Consider the following 11,434-nt stretch of genomic DNA (forward strand, 5'->3'; position numbering starts at 1 on the left):
ACCCCTACACATCCATTCATCCTTCTCTCCCTCTACTGCCCATCCATCCATTATTCATCTTCCCCACTCACTCGTACATTCACCCATTCATTCAACAAATACCTCACTCTCTGCCTGCCTCTGTGTTTGGAAGACCCTAGGGACATAACGGTGGCTAAGACACAAAGCCCTACCCCCATCCAGTTACACCCAAACAGTAGATAAAAACCAGGAAGCTGTGGGCAGAGGGGTGAGTGTATTGGAAGTCTCTAGCTAGTGAGGGGGTGTGGGGAGATCAGGGTGGCTTCTAGGAGGAGGATATACTGGATCACTAGCCATCACCGTGGACAAGCATTAGGCGATGGGGCCAGGATGGACATCCAGAGGCAAGAAGGTAGGAAGAGCATATGCCAACATCCTGAAGCTGCCTAAGACTTCCCCTCCTCCTGTCCACTACTGGACACACCCGTGACATCATCACTGCCCAGCCAGCCCTGCCTCAGACTCTGGGGACACGGTTGCTGTGGACAGATGGCCTGGGTTGCACTCACCCAGGAACCTCTGCACTGCCTTCACAGCCTCCTGGTCTTCCACCACCTCAGAGAGGATCTCACACTCCTTCGCACACTCCAAGGTCCGCGCAGCCACCCTCTTGGCTCCCAGGCTCCTGGCTACACTGTAGGGAGGTGGGCAGGGGGGAGATGGAAGAGCAGACACATCAGAGCCCTACCCTGCAGAGCCCCAGGTCACCCACATCCTGTGATGGACAGGATGTCAGGAAGCCCAGACATGCTGGGCTACACAGAGAGAGAGTTCAGGGCTAGCCTGGACAACTTAGTGACAGGGACCCTGTCAGAGCGCAGAGTCGGAACCATGTCTGAGGCCAGGGCAGAGGGTGCAAATGAATAAGCACCCACATGATACATTGTGGGGAGCATCAGAACCCGGTACCCCAGGAGACAGCAGTGGGGTTTCTCTGTGCTGACACCCAAGGGGAGACAAGCAAAACAGATGAGAAGTGTTCCAGACATAGAATTGACATGTGCAAGGGGTCAGGGCCTTCAGCCATCACAGGGATAGAAAGAGGCCTCAACAGAGGGAGGGAGAGAGGCTGGAGTTTGGCTGCAGGCTTGGGAGAGGGATGAGGATGGGCACAAGTCAAGGCTAATAAGTCTTGTAGAGGGCTGTAGCTTAGTGAGCTACAGAGAAAGTTCAGGCCAGCCTGGGCTACAAAGGAAGTGGAGCTAAGTGGCAGTACACCAGAGTCCAGCCTGGCCTTGAACTCTCTCAATAAGGTACTAGAAGAAACCCCCGGGCTCCGCTCCCAGCACCGAACAAAATGGGACGAGTGCTCACCCAGCAAGCATGAGGCCCTGGGTTCCATCCCCAGCACCCCATAACTGGATGTGGTGGGGTGCACCTAGAATCCTAGCACATGGAAAGAGGATCAGTTCAAGGTCATCCTCAACTACATAGAGAGTTCAAGGCTATGCTGGGCTACATCTCAAAAACTTTTTTTTTGTTTTTGGATTTTTGAAACAGGGTTTCTCTGTAGCTTTTGGTGCCTGTACTGGAACTAGCTCTTGTAGACCAGACTGGCCTCTAACTCACAGAGATCCGCCTGCCTCTGCCTCCTAGTGCTGGGATTAAAGGCATGCACCACCACCGCTGGGACAAAAAAAAATACTGACTACAGTTTGAATAAGTGAAGAACGTGGTTTTGTACCACATGCCCCCCCACACACACAAATGGCCACAAGGCTGGTCCAGTGGACAGGGGAGGCTGTTGCCCCACACCAAGGATCAATGTGGTGGTTTGAATGTAATTTGCCCCCATAGTCTCATAGGGTGTGGCACTATTGCTGGAGTAGGTTTGGCCTTGCTGGAGGAAGTGTGTCACTGTGGGGGCGGGATTTGAGGTTTTCGTTGCTCACGAAACTACCCAGTGTCACAGTCTACTTCCTGCAGCCTGCAAGAAGATGCACTCTCAGCTCCTGCTCCAGCACCACGTCCGCTCCCCACCATGAGGATAAGGGACTGAACCTCTGAAACCATGAGCTGCCACCTCCCTTAAACGTTCTTTCTAAGGGTAGCCGTGGTCACGATGTCTCTTCACAGCTATAGAAACCACAGCTAAGACAATGACATAGTAGATGTGAGTACAAGGTCAAGAAGGGAACTGAGGACAGATGTGACCCCCAAAACCAAGGGGGGAACCTAGGTCACCCCCATGTGCCTCACCTGTGCTTTCTGTTGTGCCTGGCTGGGGGGCATGTACCTAGCTTGGGACCTAAACAGCTGGGCTGTCACTCTGGAGTAAGCCCCCCTTTTTTCCTTTTCTTTCTTTTTCTCTCTCTTATATACAGGGTCTCGTTTGCCTGGCTCCACCTGCCTCTGCCTGCCCAGGACTAGACTACAAGCACACACCACCATGCTCCGCTGTCTTACACGGGCCCCAGGGCCTGAACACTGGTCCTCATGCTGGCAATGCAGGAACTTTACTGATCTTCCAGGTCTACTACCTCCTGGGCCCAGTGTGTGGTCATCTCTTCCAGCAGCCCTGGGAAGCTGGCCAGCTTGCATCTGCATGTTTTTGAGGCAGGGTCACCCACTGCATCTGGGGTTCACTTCTTCTGTTAAGCTGAGTGGCCAGCAAGCCTCTCTGAAATGCCACTCTCCTCTCTCCCAGTGCTGGGGTCACAGGTGCTGCCACTGTACCCAGATTTTATGTCGGTGCTAAGAATCTGAGATCAAATCTTCACGCTTCTGAGGCAGGCATACACCCACTGAACCTCTCCAGCACCACCCACACCCTATTCTGAGACAGGGTCTGTCTATGCAAGTTCAGGCTGGACTCCACTCTCAAGCCTCCTGCCTCATACGTGTTGGGATGACAGGGGTATACCCATAAACCCGGGTTGTTTTTTTTTTCCACACCCTCTAACTTGGATCTTTGCGACAGTGGTTAGAATTTCAGGACAAGCCAGGTGGTGGTGGAGCACACTTTTAATCCCAGCACTTGGGAGGCAGAGACAAGTGGATCTCCATGAGTTTGAGGCCAGCCTGGTCTACACAGCTCCAAAGCTACAGAGAAACCTTATCTTGGAAAATCAAGTAAAATAAAATAAGAATTTCAGGACAAGCAGACCTTTGGGGTGCCCCCACTACCTTGGACAAAGAGACCATAGGACAGAAACACCCCACCCTCTACCCCCTCGGATGCTCCATCCAGACCCACCTGGTGATGTCTGGCAGCGTGACCAGCCTGCCTGCCTGCAAGGCCGCGTTGAAGCTGTGTGCCCCTCGGGTCTCCATCGCAATAATGGGCACATGTTGCCAGCCTACCTCCAACAGGCCAGCTGTCACACCTGCAAGGAGTCCTCCACCCCCTACGGCCAGTACCACGGCACCCGGCGGGCTCCCCAGCGACTCCTTCAGCTCCCGTACTAGACTGGCGTGGCCTTCCCTGTGGAGTGGGGGTGGAGCGAACGATGGGGCTCCCAGGAAAGGAGACCCCTCTGCCTCATCCTTGCTCACTCGACCCTCTCCACTCTGGGAAGAAAAGCCCCTATCAGAGAGGGTTAAGAGGAACCAGCCTGTGACTTAGGACCAGCTGGGGTTCTGAAGCAGAGAACCCTGTCTCTGCCCCTGACCAGCTGACCTTGGGCAAGTAGTGGGCTTCCTGGTTGCTACCTCATCTTCTCAGATGAGGCCCCAAGGCACGTGTTTGATAAGGACTATTTTATATTCTATTTTCCATTCTATCAAAGGAGAAACTGAGGCACGGACAGTTATGTGCTTTCCACAAAACAACTCCCAAGAAGCAAAGTCTGAACACCCGTCTGTCTGGCTTTGAAGGCTCTTCTCCTTTCTGGGTCTTAGTTTCCTCAGGCCCTGATTCAGGAAGGGTCCCTCTCCCCCCCCCCAGCTCTGGCACCCTGGAAACAAAGCCACAAGCCTCACCATATCAGGGGATGGTCAAACGGGGAGACATTCACCCAGCCGTCCCTTGTGGCCAATTCTTGCGCCTTTATGTTGGCTTCATCCCAGACCTAAAGGAAGTAGCAGCCCTGGAAAAAGTTGGGGTGCAGACTCCACAGGGACTGTGGTCACCTACAGAGCTAGAGGAGATCTCCCCTGAATGAGACCACACCTCCCAGGATGAGGCCTGCAGCCTCTGTGTGGGCCAAAGGACACCACATGTGTCCCTCAAACTCAAAGGGATCCGAGTCCCTATGACAGCAGGACCAGAACAACCCAGTGTGTGCAGAGCCAAAGGACTCCAGGGCTGGTGACATGGAGCCTGCTTTGGGGCCACAGGAGGGGACAAATCCCTCACACCAACCCCACATTTCAGCCGTGATGTGGGAGTGATTTCTTATTAATAAAGAAACTGCCTAGGCCCATTTGATAGACCCACCCTTAGGTGGGTGGAGTAAACAGAACAGAATGCTGGGAGAAAGAAGCTGAGTCAGAGAGTCGCCATGATTCTCCCACTCCAGGCAGACACAGGTTAAGATCATCCCTGGTAAGCCACCTCGTGGACTAAAACAGATTATTAGAAATGGGCTAGTCCAGGTGCGAGAGTTAGCCGAGAAAAGGCTAGATATAATGGGCCAAGCGGTGTTTAAAAGAATACAGTTTCCGTGTAATTATTTCGAGGCATAAGCTTAAGCTAGCCGTGTGGGCAGCTGGGTGCCTGGGACGCAGCCCCGCCGCTCCTAATTCAACACAGCTGGATCCCTGCAGTCTATCCATGAGAGTCCATGTCACCCAACGGTGACCCACGGTGAGCTGAAGCATAGATGTGGGCAGAGATGGCTCCTGACACCCGTCTCCACCATAGGTCACCCAGAGCTCACCTCTGGGTGTCCCCTGATCATAGTGCCTGGCTGAGGAGTGGACAAAGTGGGCTGCTTGGGACAGGCTCCACCAATAAGGATTGAGAGCTGCTGTGGCCCACTCAGGGGGCACAACCCTCCTGAACTCTGGGACACCCCAGACGGCACACACATGCCCTGTCCTGCAGAGTGGGCTTCCCTCTCCGCCCTGCCTTCTTCCGGGATGGGTGGGTGGGTGAGTGGAAGGTAGCAGAGAAGCAGAAATCAGTGGGTGGTGGCGCACGCCTTTCATCCCAGCACTTGGGAGGCAGAAGCAGGTGGATCTCTGTGAGTTCAAGGCCAGCCTGGTCTACCTACATAGTGAGCTCCAGGACAGCCAGGGCTACACAGAGAAATCCTGTCTTTAGAGGATACAGCTTTGGGCACCACGGTTTGGGAGGATACAGCTTCAGTGTGGGGTCTGCTGATGCTCCCATTACTTTCTTATTGCGGTCTCAGAGTAAGAAATGACACATCCATGACACATCCATCACTAAAGACTTTTCGTCTGATCAGACTGCCAGCCTTCCAGGTCCCAGTATCAAGTGTCAGTGAGGATGGGGGACACTATTCTCCAGCCCTCTGACAGGGGTCTTCTCGGGATGGGACAAGACATCCAGAGGTCCCAGCCCTCAAAGTGCCCTTGCCCGACCCATCCTCTCTTCTCTCCACCCTCCTGAGAGAAGACCGAAGACCAAAACACTAGTTCTGGCCAGTGTTTGTCCAAAATAAGTGGAGGCGGTGCCCTGGGGTGCCGTGGGGGAGGACACAGCACCCGTCCCCCACCACTCCACCCTTGCTTTCCACTTTCTCCTTACCTTCCCAGCCAGCTGGACCTCGGCCCCCTCCCCCTCCAGCCGCCTCACCACCTGCGTGGAAGTGTTCTCTGGGAGCACAATGGTGACAGGGATGCCCAGCTTCCGAGCCGAGTAAGCGGCTGCAATTCCTGCATTGCCCCCTGGGAGCAGTGGAGGGAGGAGTTCCTCAGACTTCACATGCCTCCCCGCCCCCACCTCCCGGCAAATCACCTGTGTATCTGCCCCACTGCTGGCAGAGGGAGACACCTGATCTACATCAACCCAATCAGAAAACGCAACCTCCTCACCCGTTACTGCTTCAGGGGTAAGTATGTTGCCCAGGCTTCTGTATGGCCTGGACAAAGAGGAAAAGGAGGAGAAGAAAAAGCAGAAGACAGAGAGCAAGAGAAGAGACCGGCTGGATTCAGCCATTTCTAAAAGTCGCTTATCCTAAGGAAGTTCAGAACTTGGAACCTGCAGCTTAAACCTTTGTGAGATGGATCTCTGTCACTTGCGACCACTACAAATCTCGGATTATAGGAAAGGGACTGAAAACAGATAGGGTGTGGCTGTCTGAGATGTGGCCCGAATGAGGCTAATCCTTAAAATGGAACTAAACTGGTCCTGATGGTGCAGACCTGCAATCCCAGTGCTCAGGAGGGGGAGACAGGAGAATCAGGAGTCCCTAACATAGCCTTTACAAAGAAAAGAAGAAGAAAGGGAGGGAGGAGGGGAGGAACTAAAGAAGGAAGGAAACAAGCAAGTAAGCAAACTCTGGACATTGACCAATGTGCTAGCTGGCTCCCCTGCCCCCACCCCAGTCCTAAGGACTCCTAGTAAAACAGAGGGGGGGGTCACCTGAGGAGCACACCAGATGTTTGCATCCCTCCATGGCCATCTGGAGAGAGAAAGGATGGAGTTGGGGGTCACTCCAGTCATGGAGGCCTTTGTGGAATGTGGCTGGATGCTCCATCCACACCCAATACTCCTCTCCCTCTCTCCTGCCCACACTTCCTCCACAGCCCCGCGTGACCTCCTCCCCTCCCCACCCTCCTTCACCTGCTGACAGAAATGTCCGATGCCTCGGATCTTAAAGGAGCCAGCTGGCTGCACATTCTCATATTTGAGGAAGACGGGCATGCCTGCCACCTGAGACAGTGCCCAGCTCTCCAGCAGAGGCGTGACCCTATGGAAAGGCTCAGCCCTGCCGTGATCCACCAAGGCTCCCTCCATTCCTGTGGCACACAGACGACCTGCAAGGGGGCATGCTCGGATCAGATTCCTTAACTATAACAGGGGAAGGGAAGGTCAAGGCCGCTGGTCCTGGCCACCCCATATCCAACCCCGCTTCCAAGCTTCAAGGCCCATGCAGGTGTCTGCCCATCTCTGGACCTTAGCTTCCCCATCTGAACAAGGCAGATTGTACTGGGTACCTTTCACTTGGTGTCTGTGGCTGTCCATAGCACTGGGGACACAGAGTGTGACCAAAGAGTAATAAAAATTCATTCATTCATTCATAATTTTTTTCCATAAAAAAAAAAGTGAAGCAGGTGTCAGGGAGGCAGGGCCCTTCCCTATTCCCTTACCTTTGCCCTTGGCTGTCCTGGGCCCTCTTTCCGGTTATCGGTTCCCAATTATACAACCACAGCCTGTATCTCTGAAAGGAAAGATGCTTCTGTTGTAGTTACTATTGACAGACAGGGTCTCCCTGTGTAGCCCAGTTTGGCCTGGAACCCACCATCCTCCTTAGTATTGGGATTATAACGCTATGATGTCACACTGGCCAGTAAGCTCTTGTTTTGTTTCTGATGTACATGCATACGCAGCTTTACAAAGGTCTACATTTGTCCAGACTCAATGAGGTGCTGATTTTACACCAGCTACACAGCAAGTCTGAAACCCAGCCAGGGCTGTACAAGATCTGTCTTAAAGCATAAAGGGGGGGGGGCTGAGATGCTGGCTCAGCAGTTAAGAGCACTCGATGCCCTTGCAAAGGACTCAGGTTCAGATCCCAGTACCCTCATAAACCGCTATAATCCCCATTCTAGGGGGGTCTGATGCCCTCTTTTGGCCAGCTTGGGCACAGCTTGCACACGGTGTACAGGCATCTATGCAGGCAAACACACACATAAAAATAAATTTTAAAAGATTGCAAAAGAAGCTGGGCGGTGGTGGCGCATGCCTTTAATCCCAGCACTCGGGAGGCAGAGGCAGGCGGATTTCTGGGAGTTCGAGGCCAGCCTGGTCTACAAGAGCTAGTTCCAGGACAGGAACCAAAAAGCTATGGAGAAACCCTGTCTCGAAAATCAAAAAAAAAAAAAAAAATTGCAAAAGAGTCTGGCGAGATGGCTCAGCAAATGCTGCTTGTCACGTAAGCCAGATGACCTGGCTTTGATCCCCAGGAACCACTTAAAAGTGGAAGGAAAGAACCTAGTTCACAGAGTAGGTCTCCTCTCTCTCCTCTTTCTCTCCCCTCTCTTTCCCTCCCTCTCCTCTCTCTCTCCTCTCTCTCTCTCCCTCTTTCTCTCTCCTCTTTCTCTTCTCTCTCTCCTCTCTCCCTATCCTCTCTCTCCCCCCTCTCTCCTCTCTCTCCTCTGTCTGTCTGTCTGTCTGTCTGTCTGTCTCTCACACACACACACACACACATGCACTAATAATAAATACAATTTTCAGAGAGGGAGGTAGATGGACGTGGTAGTGCGTAGCCTTTGATCCCATCATGCAGGAGGCAGAGACATAAAGATCTATGAATTCCAAGTCTACCTGGTCTACAAAGAGAGTTATAGGCCTACCAGGGCTACACAGAGAGACCTTGTCTATAAGTAAACAAACAAAAAAACAAATAAGGAATGTTGGGAAAAGGAAGAAACTGGGTTGTTGCTCACACTTGTAATCCCTGCATTCAAACTTAGGAAACTGAGGCAAGAGGATTGAGAGTTCAAGACCAGCCTGAGCTACAGAGTGAGTTTAAGGATAGCCTTGAACTGTGAAGGCCTTATTTCAAATCACCGAAGGGACAAAAAAATAAATAAAATTGGTGCGGTCCTTTGCAGTTTCAAGGCTGACCACCAGGGGGCAGGTTGCACGCTATCCCTCTGGACCTGGAGCCTGAACCCCACTCTTACTCAAGGGGCTCAAAAAGGGAACTGGTCCGTGAATCTGACCCTTTGTCAGGATGGCCCTGGAACTCCCCAGACAAGGCAAAGACAAAGCAGACCTCTCACAGGGAAAGAGGGCCTATGGTCTGTACCTGGTCCCCAAACTCCCTGCACTGGCTAGTTTGTATGTCGACTTGACCAAAGCTGGAGTCGTTTAGGGAGAGGACCCTCAGCTGAGAAAACAACCCTAGCAGACTGGCTTTGTCGTGTATTTTCTTAATTGATGATTGATGTGGGAGAGCCCAGCCCGTAGTGGGTGGTGCCCTGGGCTGCTGGTCCTGGGTTCTATAAGAAAGCAGGCTGAGCAAGCCATGGGAAACAGATCAGTAAGCAGCACCCTCCATGGCCTCTGCATCAGCTCCTGCCTCCAGGTTCCTGTCCTTTTGAGTTCCTGTCCTGACTTCCTTCCGTGACAAATAAGATATGGAAGTGTAAGCCAAATAAACCCTTTCTTCTCCAAGTTGCTCTTGGCCATGGTGTTTATCACAGCAATAGTAACCTAACTAAGACACCCCTCATAGCCTGGCTTAGCCCACACCTCTGTCTTGCAAGCCCAGATCATAGGTTTGGGGGCTAACCAGAGACCAGAGCCACCCCCAGCTGTGTGACCCATGGAAGTGTCTCAACCACTCTGTGCCTACTTCCACATCTGTAAAATGGAAACAAATACATATACACCCCAACTGGGGGGCTATGGTGCAGAGGAACTGATCGCACGCACTGCCACGCTCCAGGCTGAATCTTCTAGACAGGCTGAGGGGACCCATGAGGACTGGGGCCTTCTGCCAATGCTGCATGTCATGGTCCTGGCTAGGGCTTGGGACCCAGGGATGGCACAGTGAGGAAGACAGACTTCAACCTCAGAGCCAAGCTTGTAGTTTGATGAGATCTACTATAAACCAACAAAATAACAGGAAACCATGGATATTAAAGATGAACAAAAGTGTCTCCTTTGGGCATGGAGCCAGGAAAGAACTCTTGGACCAGGAAGATACTAATGAGCTAACACGAACCATGCCACACACTGGATGCGGTGCTACATGGCTCACAGTCCTCATGAGGGTTAAATTCAACCACAGAGTGAAGGAGCCCATTGTACCTGGTGTGACTTGATAAGAGCCAACTGTTGTGTGGGGCTTGCTGGGAGCCAGGCAACGTGCCCAGCACTTCCTAGTTATCTCTGAACGCACTGTGAACCCCTGACGGAGTCCTGTATTTAACTCTATCTTACAGTTAGTGACCTAGAGGGGTTGGTACACAGGAAGCTTGGCTCAGAGTTCAAACCCGAGTGTGTGCTTTCCCATCTTAGCTCCTGGGCTGCCAGTGTCCTCCTGTTCCTCCTCCTCATCATTTATTGAAAATGAGGCTGTTTGGCACTTTGCTGACCATTATCCTCAAAAACTGAAACTCGCCAGGAAACAGTGGTGCACGCCTTTAATCCCAGCACTCCGGAGGCAGAGGCAGGTGGATCACTGTGAGTTCCAGGCCAGCCTGGTCTACAGAGTGAATTCCAGGACAGCCAGCATTACAGACACACACACACACAGAAGGGGGGAGGGGGGAGAGACCCTGTCTTGAAAGAACAAAGGTAAAAACAAACAGAACTGAAACTCTGTCCCCAGACCTCTCTTGGTGACAGCAACCTCATCGTCATCAGGGTGGAGACCATCTGAGCAAACCTAGGGACCCCATTGGTTCAGCTCCCCACTGTGACAGCTCCCGGGCCTGAGCAGGAGGCTGGACCTCCCTATGCTGGGTAAGGCAGTGGAGAGACAGCTGTGACTCCATCCTGGGACTTATTGATAAGGGCTGCTCACTCTCACCCACCCTCCTTCCAACCCCGACAGTTCCAAGTGCTTTTCCCAGGGACCACTGGGTACCATACAGCAGTTGAGCCAGGAGAAAGTCTAGAAAGTCAGGCTGAATGCCCCTCCCACCTGCACAACCCGGTATCCACCCTCAGGGTCCCCAGAGCCCACCTCCAGTGAGGTGAGAGACAGGGCAGCTGCTCCTGGGGTAGTAGCCACCCTCACACCCACTTGCTGCACCCTGCAAACACCACACAGCTCCTGGCCACTCCCACAGTGCTACGCTTACCTTCCGGAAGGACAGTCCCCAGACCAGCACAGCCTACAGCTCAGCCAGGACTAACCTGGACTCAGGCCACTAGATGAGCTTCCGCCACCAGGGCCTGGCCCCTCCTCCCTGTTAAAGGGACAGTTCCTGATTCTGGAGTCCTGTGAAGACTCACAACCAAATCAGCAAAGATGAACTCAGGGGGATATCCAATCCTCCCCTCCTTCCTCATGCAGCTCATGGCTCGTTAATGACCTGGTGGGTTCTTCTGGCAGATGGGGCAATGGAGGCTCAGAAAAGACAACATCCATCCACAGGGGCTGGCCAGCAAGAGGCCTAAGGAACCTCTCACCTTGGATGACCTTCCTAACACAGCCACCCTAGATCCAACATATCCAGAGCTGTTCTTAGGTCAGGCCACTTTCCCCAGACCACACTGGGGCCATCTTAAGTTTGAGACAAGAAAACAAAAATGCAGTACAGGCATAGTGGCACACGCCTTTAATGCCACTACTCAGGAGGCAGAGGCAGAGGTGGAAGGTTC

General features: G+C 52.8%; 1 protein-coding gene across 2 annotated transcripts in view; it reads right to left on the reverse strand.

Moving 5' to 3' along the window:
• Nucleotides 1-10,963, reverse strand: part of Sdsl (serine dehydratase like) — a 12,403-nt gene extending 1,440 nt beyond the window's left edge. Inside the window, exons 1-8 of one of the 2 annotated variants that reach the window (XM_005371861.3) lie at nucleotides 10,912-10,963; nucleotides 7,243-7,313; nucleotides 6,716-6,909; nucleotides 6,515-6,554; nucleotides 5,678-5,817; nucleotides 3,943-4,031; nucleotides 3,218-3,445; nucleotides 531-655 (exon numbers count right to left, since the gene is read on the reverse strand). In XM_005371861.3, coding sequence (XP_005371918.1) covers nucleotides 531-655; nucleotides 3,218-3,445; nucleotides 3,943-4,031; nucleotides 5,678-5,817; nucleotides 6,515-6,554; nucleotides 6,716-6,889 — 796 coding nt within the window. In that variant the 5' untranslated portion in view covers nucleotides 6,890-6,909; nucleotides 7,243-7,313; nucleotides 10,912-10,963. Of the gene's footprint in view, nucleotides 1-530; nucleotides 656-3,217; nucleotides 3,446-3,942; nucleotides 4,032-5,677; nucleotides 6,317-6,514; nucleotides 6,555-6,715; nucleotides 6,910-7,242; nucleotides 7,314-10,911 lie in introns of those variants that run through there. The other variant, XM_026778386.1, reaches the window with a different exon arrangement.
• Between the last annotated feature and the right edge of the window lie 471 nt (nucleotides 10,964-11,434).

This window comes from Microtus ochrogaster, unplaced genomic scaffold (assembly GCF_000317375.1).
Source record: "Microtus ochrogaster isolate Prairie Vole_2 unplaced genomic scaffold, MicOch1.0 UNK132, whole genome shotgun sequence".
Lineage (NCBI taxonomy): Eukaryota > Metazoa > Chordata > Mammalia > Rodentia > Cricetidae > Microtus > Microtus ochrogaster.